The 22,000-nt window shown below is 41.1% G+C and overlaps 1 protein-coding gene across 1 annotated transcript; it reads right to left on the minus strand.

Annotated features, from left to right (window-relative positions):
- Positions 1–11,167: 11,167 nt before the first annotated feature.
- LOC139167468 (pulmonary surfactant-associated protein D-like) lies at positions 11,168–21,054 on the minus strand. Its single transcript, XM_070751903.1, has 5 exons — positions 20,892–21,054; positions 17,902–18,077; positions 15,866–15,946; positions 13,480–13,563; positions 11,168–11,810 (listed from the first exon to the last, which is right to left on the minus strand). The coding sequence occupies exons 2-5, from the start codon at positions 18,059–18,061 to the stop codon at positions 11,431–11,433; spliced, it is 705 nt and encodes a 234-aa protein (XP_070608004.1). The 5' UTR covers positions 18,062–18,077; positions 20,892–21,054; the 3' UTR covers positions 11,168–11,430.
- Positions 21,055–22,000: the final 946 nt, after the last annotated feature.

Consider the following 22,000-nt stretch of genomic DNA (forward strand, 5'->3'; position numbering starts at 1 on the left):
AAGATATTGGATTGCACAAGTAATATTTACATAGTTCTCTTTACTGGCATGCCTGCAGTATCTTGTACAAACTTTCACCCCGCTTATTTATTACGAAATCGCTGCCTGTTGCTAGATCAGATCAATTTGCATCAATAGGGTTGATATTCCTGGAGGGGTCTGTAATATGGTAAATGATTTAGCTTTACTAGATAAATGGTCAAAGCAATGGAAACTGCAGTTTAATGTTTCCAAATGTAAAATAATGCACTTGGGGAAAAGGAATCCTCAATCTGAGTATTGCATTGGCAGTTCTGTGTTAGCAAAAACTTCAGAAGAGAAGGATTTAGGGGTCGTGATTTCTGACAGTCTCAAAATGGGTGAGCAGTGTGGTCAGGCGGTAGGGAAAGCAAGTAGGATGCTTGGCTGCATAGCTAGAGGTATAACAAGCAGGAAGAGGGAGATTATGATCCCCTTATATAGAGCGCTGGTGAGACCACATTTGGAGTACTGTGTTCAGTTCTGGAGACTTCACCTACAAAAAGATATTGATCAAATTGAATGGGTCCAAAGATGGGCTACAAAAATGGTGGAAGGTCTTAAGCATAAAACGTATCAGGAAAGACTTAATGAACTCAATCTGTATAGTCTGGAGGACAGAAGGAAAAGGGGGGACATGATCGAAACATTTAAATATGTCAACGGGTTAAATAAGGTCCAGGAGGGAAGTGTTTTTTAATAGGAAAGTGAACACAAGAACAAGGGGACACAATCTGAAGTTAGTTGGGGGAAAGATCAAAGGCAACATGAGAAAATATTATTTTACTGAAAGAGTAGTAGATCCTTGGAACAAACTTCCAGCAGACGTGGTTGGTAAATCCACAGTAACTGAATTTAAACATGCCTGGGATAAACATATATCCATTGTAAGATAAAATACAGGAAATAGTATAAGGGCAGACTAGATGGACCATGAGGTCTTTTTCTGCCGTCAGTCTTCTATGTTTCTATGTTTCTAGTCTGAATGCCATAAATCTTTGGAATTGACTGACTGACGGACTGATTGAGCGATGGATCAGACTTATAAACCACTTCAATCCAACTCTTTTGAGCAGTGCAATGGGTGGATTAAAGATAGACACGGCTTTTAACCCTCTGCAATTATCCAAAATGGATAAAAGGGGTCACGTGTGACATCAAACTCTTTTATTTATTTATTTGTTTGTTTTTTGTTATATTGGTGGCATACAAATATATAATTATATTTATATACATGATGCTAGTAATAATTATAATTAATAATTTATTGGATTTGTATGACGCCCCTCTCCGTAGACTCGGGGCGGCTAACAACAATGATAAAAACATCATGTGACAATCCAATTAATAAAATAGCTAAAAACCCTTATTTATAAAAACCAAACATACACACAAACATACCATGCATAACTTGTAATGGCCTAGGGGTGAAGGAATATCTCAACTCCCCCATGCCTGGCGGTATAATGGGTCTTGAGTAGTTTACGAAAGATAGGGAGGGTGGGGGCAATTCTAATCTCCAGGGGGAGTTGGTTCCAGAGGGCCGGGGCCACCACAGAGAAGGCTCTTCCCCCGGAGCCCGCCAAACGACATTGTTTAGTCGACAGGACCCGGAAAAGGCCAACTCTGTGGGACCTTATCAGTCGCTGGGATTCGTGCGGTAGCAGGTGGTTCTGGAGGTAATCTGGTCCAATGTCATGTAGGGCTTTAAAGGTCATGAGCAACACTTTGAATTGTGACCGGAAACTGATCAGTAGCCAATGCATGCGAGAAACGTTAGGACAGGGGACGGAAGGCACTCTGGTGCACTTATGCACTGACCTCTTAGGAACCGGGTGAGGTCAACAGTGAGGTCCAAAGGTTAGACTACAGAGTCTGGTAGGGACTTCCATGCATTAACTACTTGGTTACTAAAGTCATATTTCCTGCAGTCAAGTTTGAAGTGGTTTACTTTACAGGGCTCGTTTCAAAAGTAATTCAATTTTGAAAAAGTAATTTATTGAGTAGATTTGCACAAACACTTAAAATTCTTCCAAGTCCTGTCTTTGGGCCTCTACACCTTTTTTCCAGCAATTCTGCCATGAGTGGTACACGCCCTGGAAGGCGGCTTTGGGGACCTCTCGTAAGGTCTTCGTCACGGCTGATTGGATCTCTTCTATGAACAAAAAATGCGCCTTGCGAGAGATCCTCGAAGACACCTTCCAGGGCACGTACCGGTCATGGCAGAATCGCTGGAAAAAATGTGTAGAGTCCCAAGGACAGGACTTTGAAGAATTTTAAGTGTTTGTGCAAATCTGTTCAATAATTTTTTAAAAAATTGCATTACTTTTGGAACTGTTGTGTGGTCATGTGTTGCTGTAGTTGAAGCTGAAGTAGTCATTGACAGGAAGGATGTTGTAGCCGATGATTTTATGGGCTATGCTTAGGTCGTGTTTAAGGCGATGTAGTTCTAGCTTTCTAAACCTAGGATTGTAAGTCTAGTTGCATAGGGTGTTCTGTTGCAAGTGGAGGAGTGAAGGGCTCTTCTAGTGAAGTATCTCTGGACATTTTCTCGAGTGTTTATGTCTGAAATGCGGTGTGGGTTCCAGACAGATGAGCTGTATTGAACGACTAGTCTGGCAAAACTCTTTCATGGAAGCTCATGGAATAAATAAGCTGTGATAAAACAGCAAAATACACATAAATTTATTTATTTATTTATTTATTTATTTTGTCCAATACACAATGAGAGTTTTAGTGGGTATATATCTATATACACATAGTAAAATACATGATGAAGGTTATAGAGGAGATACTCATAGTAAAATATATCTTAGAAAAGAAGATAAAGTAATAGAACATATCAATGAAAGAATAGAAGAAGAGATATAGGAATAGAAGAAAGGTATAGGAGATATAGGAGAGCAATAGGACAGGGGACGGAAGGCACTCTACTGCACTTGTACTCGCCCCTTATTTATTTATTTATTTATTTATTATTTGGATTTGTATGCCGCCCCTCTCCGAAGACTTGGGGCGGCTTACTGACCTCTTAGGAATCTGGAGAGGTCAACCGTAGATAATCCAAGAGTAAAGTGTTGGGGGTTTGGGGATGACACTATGGAGTCCGGTAATGAGTTCCACGCTTCGACAACTCGGTTACTGAAGTTATATTTTTTACAGTCAAGTTTGGAGCGGTTAATATTAAGTTTAAATCTGTTGTGTGCTCTTGTGTTGTTGTGGTTGAAGCTGAAGTAGTCGCTGACAGGCAAGACATTGCAGCATATCATCTTGTGGGCAATACTTAGATCTTGTTTAAGGCGTCTTAGTTCTAAACTTTCTAGGCCCAGGATTGAAAGTCTAGTCTCGTAGGGGATTCTGTTTTGAGTGGAGGAGTGAAGGGCTCTTCTGGTGAAGTATCTCTGGACATTTTCAAGAGTGTTAATGTCTGAGATGCGATATGGGTTCCAGACAGATGAGCTGTATTCGAGGATGGGTCTGGCGAAAGTTTTGTAAGCTCTGGCAAGTAGTGTGAGATTGCCAGAGCAGAAGCTACGTAGGATTAGGTTTACAACTCTTGAAGCCTTCTTGGCTATATTAATAAGTAGATATTTTTCTGAGCCCTTCTTTAAACAGTTTAACTTAGTGAAAAAAACATTTTCACTGTCCATGAGTTTTTACTTCTTTGTTTTTACCATTTTAACTCCCGGAAATAGTTTGTCCACTCCTCTTGGCCTTGTCAAGGATTAGTTGAATGAATGATTAACCCTGAATTATAGTTGGTTTCATATTTCCGACCAAACATTAGTTCTTGTAAAAAGGTGGGGTTTTTTTCTTTTCTGAATTTCTGATGCCTTCACACTTCATTTCATTATTTCATTTCATTTCATTTGCCAAAACACAATTCCACCCGGAATGCAATCCATTCACAGTTGTAAATAAACACAGAATAAATAGTGGACTAGAATCTTTGACTACAACTTCAAAATTTTCAATCATGGGCTTCCCCAAATATGCCCATGTTACACCAACACTCCGCAGTCTGCATTGGTTGCTGATCAGTTTCCGGTCACAATTCAAAGTGTTGGTCATCACCTATAAAGCCCTTCATGGCACCGGACCAGGGTATCTGCAAGACCGTCTTCTGCTGCACGAATCCCAGCAACCGGTCAGGTCCCACAGAGTTGGTCTCCTCCAGGTCCCGTCAACTAAACAATGTCACTTGGCGGGACCCAGGGGAAGAGCCTTCTCTGTGGTGGGTCCGACCCTCTGGAACCAGCTCCCTCCAGAGATCCCTCCAAAGACGGGCTACAAGAATGGTGGAAGGTCTTAAGTATAAAACGTATCAGGAAAGACTGAATGAACTCAATCTGTATAGTCTGGAGGACAGAAGGAAAAGGGGGGACATGATCGAAACATTTAAATATGTTAAAGGGTTAAATAGGGTTCAGGAGGGAAGTGTTTTTAACAGGAAAGTGAACACAAGAACAAGGGGACACAATCTGAAGTTAGTTGGGGGAAAGATCAAAGGCAACATGAGAAAATATTATTTTACTGAAAGAGTAGTAGATCCTTGGAACAAACTTCCAGCAGACGTGGTTGGGAAATCCACAGTAACTGAATTTAAACATGCCTGGGATAAACATATATCCATCCTAAGATAAAATACAGGAAATAGTAAAAGGGCAGACTAGATGGACCAAGAGGTATTTTTCTGCCGTCAGTCTTCTATGTTTCTATGTTTCTATCAGAACTGCCCCCACCCTCCTTGCCTTTCGTAAACTCCTTAAAACCCACCTCTGCTGTCAAGTGTGGGGGAACTGAAACATCTCCCCCTGCCTATGTAGTTTTTGTGTATCATATGACTTTATGTATGTTTTTTTATATTGGGGTTCCTTGTTTTTTTTAGACTTTTTAAATATTATTGTTATTTTATATGCTAATTATTAGATTTGTTATTATATATTGTTTTTATCATTGCTGTAAGCTGCCCCGAGTCTACGGAGAGGGGCGGCATACAAATCTAATAAATAATAATAATAATAATAATAATAATAATAATAATAATAATAATAATAATATCTGTTCTTGTGTCCAGTTGTCTTGGTGTGCTGTGCTCTGTAGCGACGTTTTGAGGGTAGGAGTTGAAAGAGTTTATGTCCAGGATGTGAGAGGTCAGTAAATATTTTCCCTGCCCTCTTTTTGACTTGTGCAGTATACAGGTCCTCAATGCAAGGCATTGATAAATTTATTAATTAGATATGTTGAAATTTGTAACAGAAGTGAAAGAATATACAGGCAGCCATTCACTGGTTACGAACAACAATTTCTGAACCATGGTTGGCCACTGTAACGAGTACGCCCATACCGGCAGTGAAGGGCTACCAAAATTTTACTACCACACTGTGGGCATGGCTTATGCGGGACCGCCCTGCATTTTCTTTCATCTTTCAGTGCAAATTGGGTGCTCTGGGGTGGAGGTCCATTTCTGCTACCCACTGGGTCCCCCCCCCCCGTCCGGGCAATAGCCCACCCCTGCATACCAGGCTGAACCAGTAGCTCCTGCCCCTCTTTTTATTTATCTATCTATCTATCTATCTATCTATCTATCTATCTATCTATCTATCTATCTATCTATCTATCTATCTATCTATCTATCTATCTATTCCAATACACAATGAGGGTTTTAGTGGGTATATATATCTATATATACATAATAAAATACATGATGAAGGTTATAGAGGAGATACTCATAGTAAAATATATCTAAGAAATAATAGAAAAGAAGATAAAGTAATAGAATATATCAATGAAAGAATAGAAGAAGAGATATAGGAATAGAAGAAAGGTATAGGAGATATAGGAGAGCAATAGGACAGGGGACGGAAGGCACTCTAGTGCACTTGTACTCGCCCCTTACTGACCTCTTAGGAATCTGGAGAGGTCAACTGTAGATAATCTAAGGGTAAAGTGTTGGGGGTTTGGGAATGACACTATGGAGTCCGGTAATGAGTTCCACGCTTCGACAACTTGGTTACTGAAGTCATATTTTTTACAGTCAAGTTTGGAGCAGTTAATATTAAGTTTAAATCTGTTGTGTGCTCTTGTGTTGTTGTGGTTGAAGCTGAAGTAGTCGCCGACAGGCAGGACGTTGCAGCATATGATCTTGTGGGCAATACTTAGATCTTGTTTAAGGCGTCTTAGTTCTAAACTTTCTAGGCCGTGGGTTGAGAATCTAGTCTCGTAGGGTCTTCTGTTTCGAGTGGAGGAGTGAAGGGCTCTTCTGGTGAAGTCTCTTTGGACATTTTCAAGGGTGTTAATGTCTGAGATGCGATATGGGTTCCAAACAGATGAGTTGTATTTCCTGCAAGGTTTCCTTGTATCCAGCTGCAGCGAAATCTTCTGACAGTTGTTGGGTTGTTCTGAGGGCACATTGGAGATTTTTTCAAAGATGTGCTCATTAACACTGCATGAGAACAGAAATCCTTTTGACATCCTGCATCTGTCTGAAGTCAACTCTAGAGATTTATCTTATCTCAGCCTTGTTTACCTTCGAGAGCTTTGTGCAAATTTATTTGGTGAAGTTGAAACCGAAAGAAAATGAATCTTTTCCCCCCCTTGCAATCTACAATGAATCCCTCTAGAGCAGTGGTCCCCAACCTTGGCAACTTGAAGATATTTGGACTTCAACTCCCAGAATTCCCAAGACAACTAGATACAAGAACAGGTTTTTTTCCTGAACGCCATCACTCTGCTAAACAAATAATTCCCTCAACACTGTCCAACTATTTACTAAGGCTGCACTACTCTAGCTACTAATTTTTCTTCATCATTCCTATCACCCATTTCCTCCCACTTAGGACTGTATGACTGCAACTTGTTGCTTGTACCCTTAAGATTTTTATTAATATTGATTGTTTCCTCATTGCTTATTTGCCCCCTTTGACAATCATTGTTGTCTCTCATGATTCTTGACAAATGTCTCTTTTTCTTTTATGTACGCTGAGAGCATCTGCACCAAAGACAAATTCCTTTTGTGTCCAATCACACTTGGCCAATAAAGAATTTTATTCTATTCTATTCTTTCTATTCTATTCTATTCTATTCTATTCTATTCTATATTCTTCTATATTCTTCTATATTCTTCTATATTCTTCTATATTCTTCTTCTATATTCTATATAGAATATAGAATATAGAATATAGAATATAGAATATAGAATATAGAATATAGAATATAGAATATAGAATATAGAATATAGAATATAGAATATAGAATATAGAATATAGAATATAGAATATAGAATATAGAATATAGAATATAGAATATAGAATATAGAATATAGACGTGGTAGATAAATCCACAGTAACTGAATTTAAACATGCCTGGGATAAACATACAGTGGTACCTCATGATACGAACTTAATTGGTGCAAGGAGGAGGTTCGTAAGATGAAAGGTTCGTAAGACGAAACATTGTTTCCCATAGGAAACAATGTAAAGTCAATTAATCCGTGCAACAACAAAAAAAAAACCCGCAAAAAAACCGCTGCCGCCCGGCTGTCACCTTTTAAAACAGCGGGGGGGGGGGGGCTTCCCAGCAGCCTCCCGACCCGGAAGTTTGGCAAAATTTTGGGGTTCGGGAGGCTGCTGGGAAGCCCCGCAGCCCGGCTGTCACCTTTTAAAACAGCCGGGCATGGCGGTGACGGCGGCGGTGCTGCTGCTCCGGTCGCCCGATTGTCTCCTGCCTCCCACGCCCTTCGCTTTGGAAATGGACCCCAGCGGGACTCGGGAGGAAAAGTGGGAAGGAAAAGTGGGAAGGGGCGCCAGGGAGGAGACCCTTCTCCGTGGGGATGCTGGTCCAGTCATCCCTCCCGCCCACGAGAAGCGGGTTGCAGTTTTCCCCGCACACCGATGAAGGTTGGGGAGAGCGGGAACCCCGGATCCGCCCCCTCCCCAAGTCCAGGGGGCAAGGAGCGAAGGGGCTGCGAAGGGGCGCGCGGCAGAGCTCCGGCGGAGGAGCCGCGCACAAAGGCAGAGGCAAGGCTGAGCAGGAGGAGAAGCCAACCAGCGAGGCGGTGGGCTGGGAGCCGCAGGCGAAAGGAGCTCGGGCATCGGAGCGCGGTGCTAGGCATTGTTCTACGGACCCCGCCCGCTCAGCCCCGCGGCGGCCCTTTCCCTCTCCAGGCTGCGGGCGAAGAAGAAGGGGAACCCCGGATCCGCCCCCTCCCCAACCCATTTCACTTTTTAAACAATGCCAGGGAAGGTTTCAGGTTTGCCTGAAAAGAAAACTGAAACAGTTGCCAGTCCGGGATACGTAACGAAAATGGGGGGGGGGGGACGGGACTTTCACTTAGGCAGCTTCGTCTATCATTGCAAAGGAGAGGCAAAGATCAAGCTGTTTCTATTCCGTTCTAAGGCAAGCCTCTGTATCAATGAGGCTTCCTCCCATATGTGCCTCACGCAGCTTCGCAGCCTTGTGTTTCCCCGGGTGGGGGTTTCCTTTTTTTCTTTCTTTCTTTCTTTCTTTCTTTCTTTCTTTCTTTCTTTCTTTCTTTCTTTCTTTCTTTCTTTCTTTCTTTCTTTCTCTCTCTCTCTCTCTATCTATCTATCTATCCATCCATTATCTCTCTATCTCTCTCTCAGTCTCTCAATCTCTCTATCTATCCATCCATCTACCCATCCATCTATCCACGATCTCTCTATCTCTCTATCTCTCTATCTCTCTATCTCTCTATCTCTCTATCTCCCTATCTATCCATCCATCCATCCATCAACCCCCCCACCCACCCATTCATTTATCCATCCATTTATCCATCCAGCCAGGTTTGCCTGAAAAGAAAACTGAAACAGTTGCCAGTCCGGGATACGTAACGAAAATTGGGGGGGGGAGGAACGGGACTTTCACTTAGGCAGCTTCGTCTATCATTGCATTGGAGAGGCAAAGATCAAGCTGTTTCTATTCCGTTCTAAGGCAAGCCTCTGTATCAATGAGGCTTCCTCCCATATGTGCCTCATGCAGCTTCGCAGCCTCGTGTTTCCCCGGGTGGGGGCTTTCTTTCTTTCTTTCTTTCTTTCTTTCTTTCTTTCTTTCTTTCTTTCTTTCTCTCTCTCTCTCTCTCTATCTATCTATCTATCCATCCATTATCTCTCTATCTCTCTCTCAGTCTCTCAATCTCTCTATCTATCCATCCATCTATCCACGATCTCTCTATCTCTCTATCTCTCTATCTCCCTATCTATCCATCCATCCATCCATCAACCCCCCCACCCACCCATTCATTTATCCATCCATTTATCCATCCAGCCAGGTTTGCCTGAAAAGAAAACTGAAAGTTGCCAGTCCGGGATACGTAACGAAATTGGGGGGGGAGGAACGGGACTTTCACTTAGGCAGCTTCGTCTATCATTGCAAACGAGAGGCAAAGATCAAGCTGTTTCTATTCCGTTCTAAGGCAAGCCTCTGTATCAATGAGGCTTCCTCCCATATGTGCCTCATGCAGCTTCGCAGCCTCGTGTTTCCCCGGGTGGGGCTTTCTTTCTTTCTTTCTTTCTTTCTTTCTTTCTTTCTTTCTTTCTTTCTTTCTTTCTTTCTTTCTTTCTTTCTCTCTCTCTCTCTCTCTCTCTCTCTCTCTATCTCTCTATCTATCTATCTATCTATCTATCCATCCATTATCTCTCTATCTCTCTCTCGGTCTCTCAATCTCTCTATCTATCCATCCATCTATCCACGATCTCTCTATCTCTCTATCTCTCTATCTCTCTATCTCCCTATCTATCCATCCATCCATCCATCAACCCCCCCACCCACCCATTCATTTATCCATCCATTTATCCATCCAGCCAGGTTTGCCTGAAAAGAAAACTGAAAGTTGCCAGTCCGGGATACGTAACGAAAATTGGGGGGGGAGGAACGGGACTTTCACTTAGGCAGCTTCGTCTATCATTGCAAACGAGAGGCAGCCCGGCTGCCAAAGACAAAGCTGTTTCTATTCCGTTCTAAGGCAAGCCTCTGGATCAATGAATGGATGGGTGGGTGGGTGAATAGATACGGCCAGCTTGCCTCTCCAGCGCTAAAAAGAAAAGTTGCCAGCCAGCGCTGCGAACGACCGAGTCCTGAGCCTCCCGTTCTCTCCTGTTCTCTCCCCCACTGCCCCTTCGCCATCCCTGTGTTCCTAGGAGAAGCTCTGGGGATTGAGACAAGTCAGCCCTTCTGCTCCTCCCCAGCGCTTCTCCCGGAACCGCTGGGAAGCCTCCCGGCTGTTTTAAAAGGTGACAGCCGGGCTGGGGGGCTTCCCAGCAACCTCCTGAACCCTGAACTTTTGCCGAACTTCCGGGTTCGGGGTTGGGGGGGTGCTGGGAAGCCCCCCAGCCTGGCTGTCACCTTTAAAAACAGCCGGGCGGCTTCCCAGGAGCCTCCGAATGCCGAACCCGGAAGTTCGGGTTTGGCGTTCGTAAACACGAAAAAAGTTCGTAAGAAGATGCAATTTTTTTCTCAACCCCGGGTTCGTATCACGAGTTGTTCGTAAGACGAGGGGTTCGTATCTTGAGGTACCACTGTATATCCATCCTAAGATAAAATACAGAAAATAGTATAAGGGCAGACTAGATGGATCATGAGGTCTTTTTCTGCCATCAGACTTCTATGTTTCTGTGTTTCTGTGTTTCTGTGTTTCTGTGTTTCTGTGTTTCTGTGTTTCTGTGTTTCTGTGTTTCTGTGTTTCTGTGTTTCTGTGTTTCTGTGTTTCTGTGTTTCTGTGTTTCTGTGTTTCTGTGTTTCTGTGTTTCTGTGTTTCTGTGTTTCTGTGTTTCTGTGTTCTGTGTTTCTGTGTTTCTGTGTTTCTGTGTTTCTGTGTTTCTGTGTTTCTGTGTTTCTGTGTTTCTGTGTTTCTGTGTTTCTGTGTTTCTGTGTTTCTGTGTTTCTGTGTTTCTGTGTTTCTGTGTTTCTGTGTTTCTGTGTTTCTGTGTTTCTGTGTTTCTGTGTTTCTGTGTTTCTGTGTTTCTGTGTTTCTGTGTTTCTGTGTTTCTGTGTTTCTGTGTTTCTGTGTTTCTGTGTTTCTGTGTTTCTGTGTTTCTGTGTTTCTATATCCTATATTCTGTTCTATTCTATTCTATTCTATTCTATTCCATTACATTCTATGTAAGTTAAATATAGAGTCTCAAGCAACAAATGCTGGTAGGAAATGCATTTATTTAGAAATGGTAGGAAATGGATCTATAAGCCGTTACATTTCTTGTGCAAGTTTTGCTATCCAAGCTAAGCTAGAGAAGACTTGGCAACGTCTATCGGGTGCTGGATCGTAAAAGCTAAGCATTATCAAGTGTGCCTACTACTTCAATGGCGGACTGAGGAAGGATTCCAAGAGGGCTGGCTTAAGTGGAAGAAGGCAACTTCCGTTGGAATGACAAGGCTGAAACCTGACCTCAGCTCCCCTTAGATGCTAATTTCGCAGGTGATGGACCAGCCGACGTCACACATTCTGTTATGCCACTTGCCATCCGGGTGCATTTCGACACATTTTTCCACACCGAGGTTGTTTGGTTCTCCTCTAGCCCAGTTGAAAAACCGTAGGTCTTGGCCTTTGAGGTCCTTAAACTTGCCTTCAGCTGTATTGTAAGTGATGGCCAGGATCGCCGGTTCCTTATGCCACGCTACTATGTCTTGGAGGGCCTTGTTCTCTTCTGCGTTCCTTGGCAAGGGGAGTGTGGCGCTCAGATGTGCACAAATGGTGGTGGCGACCTGGAAATCTCCTTTACTGTTGGCTCTTTTGAACATTTTTTCACCCACCAATGCTCCATTGGGAAACAGGACAGCTGGAAGGAAAGAGAATCACAAAACATTGTTTGTTTATTTATTTTGTCCAATACACAATAATGTGAGAGCCGGGGTGGCGCAGCAGGTAGAGTGCAGTACTGCAGGCCATAGAAACTGACTGCTAGATCTGTAGGTCAGTGGTTCAAATCTCATCCCCAGCTCAAGGTTGACTCAGCCATCCATCCTTCCGAGGTGGGTCAAATGAGGACCCGGATTGTGGGGGCAATATTGCTGGCTCTGTCCAAAAGTGCTATTGCTAACATGTTCTAAGCCGCCCTGAGTCTAAAGAGAAGGGCAGCATAAAAATCAAATAAATAGATAGATAGATAGATAGATAGATAGATAGATAGATAGATAGATAGATAGATAAATAAATCAATAAATAGATAGATAGATAAATAGATAAATAAATAAATAGATCAATAGATCAATAGATAAATAAATGAAAAACACAATGAAGGTTATAGAGGATATGGTAGAGACGAAATATGAGATATAGGAGAGACTATAGGACAGGGGATGAAAGGCACTGTAGTGCACTTATGTGCCGCCTCTATGTGGGTTGAGGCAGGCAGGGTTCCCTTGGGTCCCATTTGTTGTGGGTCAGGGGAAAGGGAGGGTCTTGCCTTCTCTTTCTGCTCAAGATCCCCATGGACAATTGGTGGGCCACTGTGGGATACAGAATGCTGGACTTGATGGGCTTTGGCCCAATTCAGCAGGGTTCTTCTTATGCTCTTATGTTCACTGCACCACCGAGTCTCTTCTCTCTCCTATATAGCACTGAGATATATAGGAGATTTCTTTTATCTCTGCTGCCTCGGCCTGTGTTTGTACCCACTTACTGTTCTGCCAGGCTCTCTGATAGGAACCTCCCGAAAATTCAAGGGTACAAATTTCAGACACACACATGTTTGAAAATTCAAAACAATGTTCTTTATCACAAAAGTCAAAATAAACTAAGCACTCTTTTTGTATTGCAAAGAGCACTCATCCCAAAACAACCGGGTAGTCTGTACAATTTCCCTTAGGCAGTCATTAAGTACTTAGCTAGCAGCTATGAAGAAACTTCACACCCCTTCTTCTTCCAACGAAGTGAGACACACACACAGACATTGCTCTGCTTTGGTTTCAAAGGCATGAAAAATCAACAAAGTCCAGAAAACAGCAACCCAGGATTCCTGAAGAACTGCGATCAGATATTCTTCCACAACGGCCAAACCCACACGCTGCTATTTATAGCAGCAGCCCTAATTACTGGAGCCCCACCCAAACACAGGTGGCCTCCCTTATTTCCTGTAATATGTCCTTAATGGAAGATAATGGAGATTGACTGCCTGGGCTGTGTGCCAAGCCCCCCTCTTCCAAGTCACTCCCACCTTCTTCTTCCTCCAAGGAAACTAAACTCTGAACTGACTCTGTCGGCAATAACACAGGCCTATGACATGTTGAAGTTTCCCCTGCATCCACCTCCACATTTACTGGGGCAGGGGCTGGGCCAGAGCCAACCACAACACTCTACCCACATTGGAAAAACCAGCATGGGTATTGTGTGTATGCCTTATGTGTGGTTATGCATATAAAGAAGTTTTGAATTCTGCCGAATTGCTGAGTTGTGCCTGCCACAAACTCTGACAGAAGGGCCTAACCCCTTCTCCCAAAATGTCTCACCTTGTTGAACTTTCAGGAAGGTAGCTTTGAGAATGTCCATTTGAACCCGAAGTTCTTTCACTTGCAGTTTAAGAAGTTCAAGGTCTGAAGGGCAATGAAATTGAATTAGACTTCCTCGTTGCTATCAAACTCAATTAGAGATTCTTCAATGAAAAAAAAAGATATTTATCATAGGCATAAACTTGGGGAACATTTTCATCTAGTCAGTAGGACTTCGTTACTTGACCCTCATTTATTTATTTATTTATTTGTTTGTTTGTTTGTTTGTTTGTTTGTTTGTTTGTTTGCTTGCTTGCTTGCTTGCTTGCTTGCTTGCTTGCTCGCTCGCTCACTCACTTACTTACTTACTTACTTATTAAATTTGTATGCCGTCCCTCTCCGCAGACTCGGGGCGGCTCACAACAGCAACAGAAAAACAGTGTAAAATACAAATTCAATAATTAGAAAGCTAGAAACCCATAATTTAAAAAACATTCACACAACATACCATACATAAACAGTATAGGCCTGGGGAAGACATTTCAATTCCCCCATGCCTGATGACAGAGGTGGGTCTTAAGGAGTTTGCGAAAGGCAAGGAGGGTGGGGGCTGTTCTAATTTCAGGGGGGAGCTGGTTCCAGAGGGTCGGGGCCAACACAGAAAAGGCTCTTCCCCTGGGACCCACCAAACGACATTGTTTGGTGGACGGGACCCGGAGAAGGCCAACTCTGTGGGATCTAACCGGTCGCTGGGATTCGTGCGGCAGAAAGCGGTTACACCAACACTCCGCAGTCTGCATTGGTTGCCGATCAGTTTCCGGTCACAATATAAAGCCCTTCATGGCACCAGACCAGAATATCTCCGAGACCGCCTTCTGCCGTACGAATCCCAGTGACCGGTTAGGTCCCACAGAGTGGGCCTTCTCCGGGTCCCGTCGACTAAACAATGTCATTTGACGGGACCCAGGAGAAGAGCCTTCTCTGTGGCGGCCCTGACCCTCTGGAACCAGCTCCCGCCAGATATCAGAGTTGCCCCCACCCTCCTTGCCTTTCGCAAGCTCCTTAAAACCCACCTCTGTCGTCAGGCATAGGGGAATTGAAAAAATTTTCTCCCTCCCCCCTCGGCTTATAGAATTTATACATGGTATGTTTGTTGGTATGATTGGTCTCTTAAATTGGGGTTTTTTAGATTACTTTTTAAATATTAGATTTGTTACCTTGTTTTTTATTGTTGTTAGCCGCCCCGAATCTTCGGAGAGGGGCGGCATACAAATCTAAATAAACTAAAATAAACTAAACTAATTAAAACAGGAAATAATCAAATCGTCTGATTTTAACCCATAAATTCTTTAATCATTTTAATTATTATCTAGAACTGAACTTTTATAGCAATGGAAGAAAATCGAGCTACTTGCCCAATCTATTATCTCTCTCTCTCATCTCTCTCTCTATATATATATATCTAAATCTAATCTATTATGTCTGTCTGTCTGTCTGTTTCTCTCTCTCTCTTATCTATCTATCTATCTATCTATCTATCTATCTATCTATCTATCTATCTATCTATCTATCTCTATTATGTCTGTCTGTCTGTCTGTCTGTCTGTTTCTATCTATCTATCAATCTATCTGTCTGTCTATCTATCTATCTATCTATCTATCTATCTATCTATCTATCTATCTATCTATATCTATTAAAGCATAAATGCTTTAATCATTTTAATTATTATCTAGAACTGAACTTTTATAGCAATGGAAGAAAATCGAGCTACTTGCCCAATCTATTATCCTACTGAATCTTCGGAGAGGGGCGGCATACAAATCTAAATAAACTAAACTAAACTAAACTAAACTATATTTCTTATATGCATATTTAAATTTGGGGTGGGAAGCGCCTCCATGGATCCCTGATATTATTTTTTCCTTATGAATTTTTCTACGAAACACAGTGTCTTTATTGCCTGAACAAGAAGCAGAGTAAACTTCATAATAGAAGGAACAGGAGGAAATTCACCCAGCCCCAAACAATAGATATTCTGTCTTCTGGTGTTTTATACAAACCTCAACTCAGCTATTGATAGGAAGGCTGGTTGGGCAAGTTTTGCCTGTAGAAAACAATGGGTTCTAAATCTTTCCTTCTTTCTGGATAGACCACAATTGTCTTTGCCCAAGAAGCAAGTTTATTAACTCAGTGGATGGCAGAAAAATTACTCCACCCTTCTTTGGAACAGGAAGTAGAACAACCTTGTGTAAATATGCCCAAGTTCAACAAACAGGAACCAAAATCCCTGAAAAAAATCTGTGAGCCAAGGAATATTTATCCAAGCCCCTTCTTTGGGGGGCAACGGAGGTAGAGTCACAGTATTTTTTCACCATAGTAAATTTCTTTTCTGGAAAATGAATCTCACCACTTGTTCCACTCCTCTGTTGGTCTTTGTTCATTGCAGACATAGCCAGGAGTTCCGATGGACTTGAAAACTGTTGAAGTCCTGGGGATTTTATAAAGAGAATGACAGATGGGTTCAATGACTCAAATGGAGACTTTCCCCTCCTACAGTGTTGTTATCAGCTGAGGTCCCTTACGTATATCCCAAGCACTTCCCCTTTTGCAAATAGGCAATTGTTGACATAAATAAGTCAGGATTATAAGAAAGCCTGGCTTATCCTTCAGAAAATCCTGCACCAAACCGTGTCTGTGATTAGATTACCGTAGATTTTAGGTTATTATTTTATTCCCTCCGAGGAAGCTTTGGTAGCTGGCAAGAAGAACGGCCCTTCACTGGTGACATATATTTATTTTCTTTCTTTCTTTCTTTCTTTCTTTCTTTCTTTCTATCAATCTATCTATCTATCTATCTATCTATCTATATCTATTATGTCTGTCTGTCTGTCTGTCTGTTTTTCTCTCTCTCTCTCATCTCTCTCTCTCTCTCTCTCTCTCTCTCTCTCTCTCTCTCTCTGTATCTAAATCTAATCTATTATGTCTGTCTGTCTGTCTGTTTCTCTCTCTCTCTTATCTATCTATCTATCTATCTATCTATCTATCTATCTATCTATCTATCTATCTATCTATCTATCTCTATTATGTCTGTCTGTCTGTCTGTCTGTCTGTCTGTTTCTATCTATCTATCTATCTATCTATCTATCTATCTATCTATCTATCTATCTATCTATCTATCTATCTAATCTATTGGATTTGTATGCTGCCCCATTCCAAGAACTTGAGCCGGCTCACAACATGTCAAAAACAATATACCATATACATATCTAAAAATCCAATTAATATACTAAAAACTTTGGAAAGCTCTAATAAGATTTAAAATCATTCATTCCCATCCACACAGCAAAACACACTACACTCGTCGGCCAGGAGACTAAGGTCTAATGGCCCCAAGCCTGGTGGCATAAATAGGTCGTTAAGCTTTTACAGAAGGTGAGGAGGATGAGGGCAGTGTCAATCTCCAGGGGGAGCTGATTCCATAGGGCTGGAGCCCCCACAGAGAAGGCTCTTCCCCTAGGCCCTGCCAAGCAACATTGTCTAGATGACGGGACCTGGAGAAGGCCAACTCTGTGAGACCTAACTGGTCGCTGGGACTCATACTGCAGAAGGTGGTCCCGTAAGTAATCTGGTCTGATGTCACTTAGGGCTTTATAGGTCATAACCAACACTTTGAATTGTGTCCAGAAACTAATTGGCAGCCAATGCAGTCCGTAGAGTGCTGGAGAAATATGGGTATGCCTTGGGAGGACCATAACCACTCGCATTATTATGATATTACCAGCTGTTCGCTACTGGTTTGGATGAACCAATCCGAACCAGGAGTAACCCACCCCTGTCAGAAGGTTATCAGAAGACACACATAGAAACATAGAAGACTGACGGCAGAAAAAGACCTCATGGTCCATCTAGTCTGCCCTTATACTATTTCCTGTATTTTATCTTAGGATGGATCTATGTTTATCCCAGGCATGTTTAATTAAATTCAGTTCCTGTGGATTTACCAACCACGTTTGCTGGAAGTTTGTTCTAAGCATCTACTACTCTTTCAGTCAAATAATACTTTCTCACGTTACTTCTAATCGTTCCTCCAACTAACCTCAGATTGGGCCCCTTTGTTCTTCTGTTCACTTTCCTATTAAAAAAACACTTCCCTCCTGAACTTTATTTAACCTTTTAACATATTTAAATGTCTCGATCATGTCCCCCCTTTCCCTTCTGTCCTTCAGACTATACAGATTGAGTTCATGAACGTCTTTCTTGATTAGTTTTATACTTAAGACCTTCCACCATTCTTGTAGCCCGTCTTTGGACCCATTCAATTTGATCCATCTCTTTTTGTAGGTGAAGTCGCCAGAATTGAACACAGTCTTCCAAATGTGGTATCTGTCCCCTCCTTCTATGCATTTATAAAATTAGCACACTCTCATCCAGATGTTTAGTTACCTTGAATGGCCATTTCTCTTCTGGGGTCCTCTTTGTTAGGTGCACACATAATTAACATGCATGCATTTTGCAACCAGTCTTGAGGAGCAATAGATGCTTTGGGGGTGTCTTGGAGTGAGACCTCCAAGGCCACCAGAAGAATCGTTAGGGATATCAGCATTATTTGGAAGTTTGGCCTAAGATGACAAAAATAATAATAATATGAAACCAGTTAACTTACATTGTCAGAATCTGAATATGGAAACAATATCTGAACAGTTGATTGTAGAATCCTTCTTGGGTGTCTGTGGACATTTCATTCCTATATAATCTAATCTTATTAATTAATTAATTAATTAATTAACGTATTTACTTATTTACTTATTTACTTGTTTGTTTGTTTGTTTGTTTGTTTGTTTATTTATTTAGTTAGTTAGTTAGTTAGTCCAATACACAATGAGGGTTTCAGTGGGTATATATCTATATACACATAGTAAAATGCATGATGAAGGTTATAGAGGAGATACTCATAGTAAAATATATCTAAGGAAGAATAGAAAAGAAGATATAGTAATAGAACATATCAATGAAAGAATAGTAGAAGAGATATAGGAATAGAAGAAAGGTCTAGGAGATATAGGAGAGCAATAGGACAGGGGACGGAAGGCACTCTAGTGCACTTGTACTCGCCCCTTATTGACCTCTTAGGAATCTGGAGAGGTCAACCGTAGATAATCTAAGGGTAAAGTGTTGGGGGTTTGAGGATGACACTATGGAGTCCGGTAATGAGTTCCACGCTTCGACAACTTGGTTACTGAAGTCATATTTTTTACAGTCAATTTTGGAGCGGTTAATATGAAGTTTAAATCTGTTGTGTGCTCTTGTGTTGTTGTGGTTGAAGCTTAAGTAGTCGCCGACAGGCAGGACGTTGCAGCATATGATCTTGTGGGCAATACTTAGATCTTGTTTAAGGCGTCTTAGGCAGCTTCTTCTCTGGTAACTTTGAACTGCTAACCAGAGCTTACAAAACATTTGTCAGACCAATTCTAGAATACAGCTCAGCTGTATGGAACCCGCATTGCGTATCAGACATTAATACAATTGAGAGTGTCCAGAAATATTTCACAAGAAGTGTCCTTCACTCCACCCCCCCGCAACAAAATACCTTATTCCACCAGACTTGAATTTCTGAAATTAGACAATTTACAACTACGTCACTTCTGAACTGATCTAATCATAGTTCACAAAATCATATACCAAAATGTCCTCCTTATTAATGACTACTTCACCTTCAACCACAACAACACATGAGCACGTAACAGATTCAAACTAAATTTAAACCGCTCCAAACTAGACTGCAGAAAATACGATTTCAGCAATAAAGTGATCGATGCCTGTAATTCACTTCCTGGCTCTGTGATTTCTTGCTTCAACCCCAAAATCTTCAACCTTAGATTATCTACAGTTGACCTCTCCTCTTTTCTAAGAGATCTGTAAGGGGTGTGCATAAGTGCACCATTGTGCCTACCCTCCATGTCCTATTGCCCTATTGTCCCTGTCCTATTGCCCGATAGGATATACTATCCTATACTTGATTGACAAATAAACAAACAAACAAACAAACAAACAAACAAACAAACAAGTAAGTAAGTAAGTAAGTAAATAAGTAAGTAAATAAATAAATAAATAAATAAATAAATAAATAAATAAATAAATAAATATTAGTGCACAGAGAAAGAGAAAGAAACTCAAATGCCACCAAAGTCCTAACAATTGAACTCTTAGCTATATTCACTGCTCAAAAAATAAAGGGAACACTCAAAGAACACATTGGGTAGTTAGGTAGGCAGGTAGGCAGGTAGGCAGGTGGGCAGTTAGATACATAGATAGATAGATAGATAGATAGATAGATAGATAGATAGATAGATAGATAGATAGATGATAGATAGATAGATAGTTAGATAGATAGATATGAGATGATATAATATAGATAGATGATAGAATAGAATGAATGGATGGCATAGATAGATAGATAGATAGATAGATAGATAGATAGATAGATAGATAGATAGATATCATCTTTCTATTTATCATCTATCTATCTGTCTGTCTGTCTGTCTGTCTATCTATCTATCTATCTATCTAGCTAGCTAGCTAGCTAGATAGCTATCATCTGTCTGTCTGTCTGCCTCTATCTCTGTCTGTCTGCCTCTATCTCTGTTTGTCTGTCTATCTATCTATCTATCTATCTATCTATCTATCTATCTATCATCTATCTATCTATCTATCTATCTATCTATCTATCTATCTATCATCTTTCTGTTTATCATCTATCATCTATCATGTATCATCTATCTTTTCTGTCTGTCTGTCTGTCTGTCTGTCTGTCTCTCTCTCTCTATCTATCTATCTATCTATCATCTTTCTATTTATCATCTATCATCTATCATCTATCTTTTCTGTCTGTCTGTCTGTCTGTCTGTCTGTCTGTCTGTCTGTCTGTCTGTCTGTCTGTCTATCTATCTATCTATCTATCTATCTATCTATCTATCTATCTATCTATCTATCTATCTATCTAATAGCTGATGGAATAAGGAATGCTGGTTTCCATCCCAGCCCTCATTACCGTATAAAAGTATACATGGAATTAAGTCCTGCCTTACACAAGGAAATCCATGTTCTCAGAGGTATTGAAATAACATATAGAACGAAGTCTTCCATAAATAGAAAAAAAACATTCTAATTGCTCAATCAAATAAACTCTTAGTTCCCCATATATTTAGAAATAATCAGCAGTCTGCATAGAAAAATACAGCATTCATTTTTTTAAATCTAACTCTCGATCTTTATATTTGATAAAAGGAAATATTTAACAATCAACTCTTAATCCATTCCCAGGTTTAGAAAAATGACTCTGAAGGCTGATTGACTGACAGATTTAGAAAGGAATCACCAATGATTTTACATGAAGTATCTCTTTTCATTGTTGAATCAAAAGTCAGATCACTTACTTTGTGATTTCCAATGTTTCACAGGCGTCTTGGGAAGAATAAATTGGTAGACTTTAAAGTTTCCGTTTATAGACCATCGCTTACGTAATGAGGTCTCACATTTCACATCCGCATTATTAGAATAAATGTTCTAAGTCACCATATTCAAACCACATTTTTCAGCAAAGCAAGGTGTCACTAACGGCTTGGACTTCCTCCTTGCTTCCTTATTGACTCTTGTCAGGATATGAACCACAAAACAACTATTGTTGGGGAGTTTTGACACATAAGCAAGCAGTACTCTGCCTCGTTCTATCTGGTGGAAGCAAATATTTAAGGATCAACTCTTAATCCATGCCCAGCTGAGCAGAAATTTCTCTGAAGGTTTTCTTTAAAAAAAAAAAAAGTTTCATTTTAAATTTTCAGTTATAAAAGAAAACTTTTCAATAGTCATATACAGATCATTGGCCGCTTCAGATTTCGGGTTCTTTTTGCCAATGTGGAGGGTAGAGCATTTGTTGGTTGATATTTGAAGTTGCCAGGTGTTAGACCAATCTGAGACAAAGTCGAGGTCTTTTTGGAGAGTAGTTTAGTTTAGTTTAATCAGATTTGTATGCCGCCCCTCTCCGCAGACTTGGGGCGGCTCACAGCAATAACAATACAATGTAAGACAAATCTAGATGTGTTGTCTGTGGCGTTGAAAAGTTTTACATCATCGGCGAAAAGAACACAGTTGCTTGTGAGGTTGTTGATGTGGAGAATGAAGAGAGTAGGACCTCGTACGCTGCCGTGGGGAACGCCACTTTTGACAGGGACAGGGGTGGAAATGGCGCTTCCAGTTTTGACAACTTGTTGCTTAGAGGTTCAGCTATAGCAGAAGAGAGCTTTTTTAGGAAGTATGCACAAAGACCATCTGGTCCGACTGATAAGGAAGGTTTGAGGTCACGGATTGCTTATTCAACGTGGTCTACAGTGAAGTCTAGATAGGTTGTTGAGAGAGTTTGAGGTGCAATTTGCAAAGATGGTGTTCTGTCTGGGTCACTCCAGAAGCCAATACCAACCCAAAAAGAGAAGCCAGACACACTGGTAAAAGTCAAAGGCAGTTTTATAAAATTCAAGAAAAACACAGG

Source organism: Erythrolamprus reginae, chromosome 5 (assembly GCF_031021105.1).
Source record: "Erythrolamprus reginae isolate rEryReg1 chromosome 5, rEryReg1.hap1, whole genome shotgun sequence".
NCBI lineage: Eukaryota > Metazoa > Chordata > Lepidosauria > Squamata > Dipsadidae > Erythrolamprus > Erythrolamprus reginae.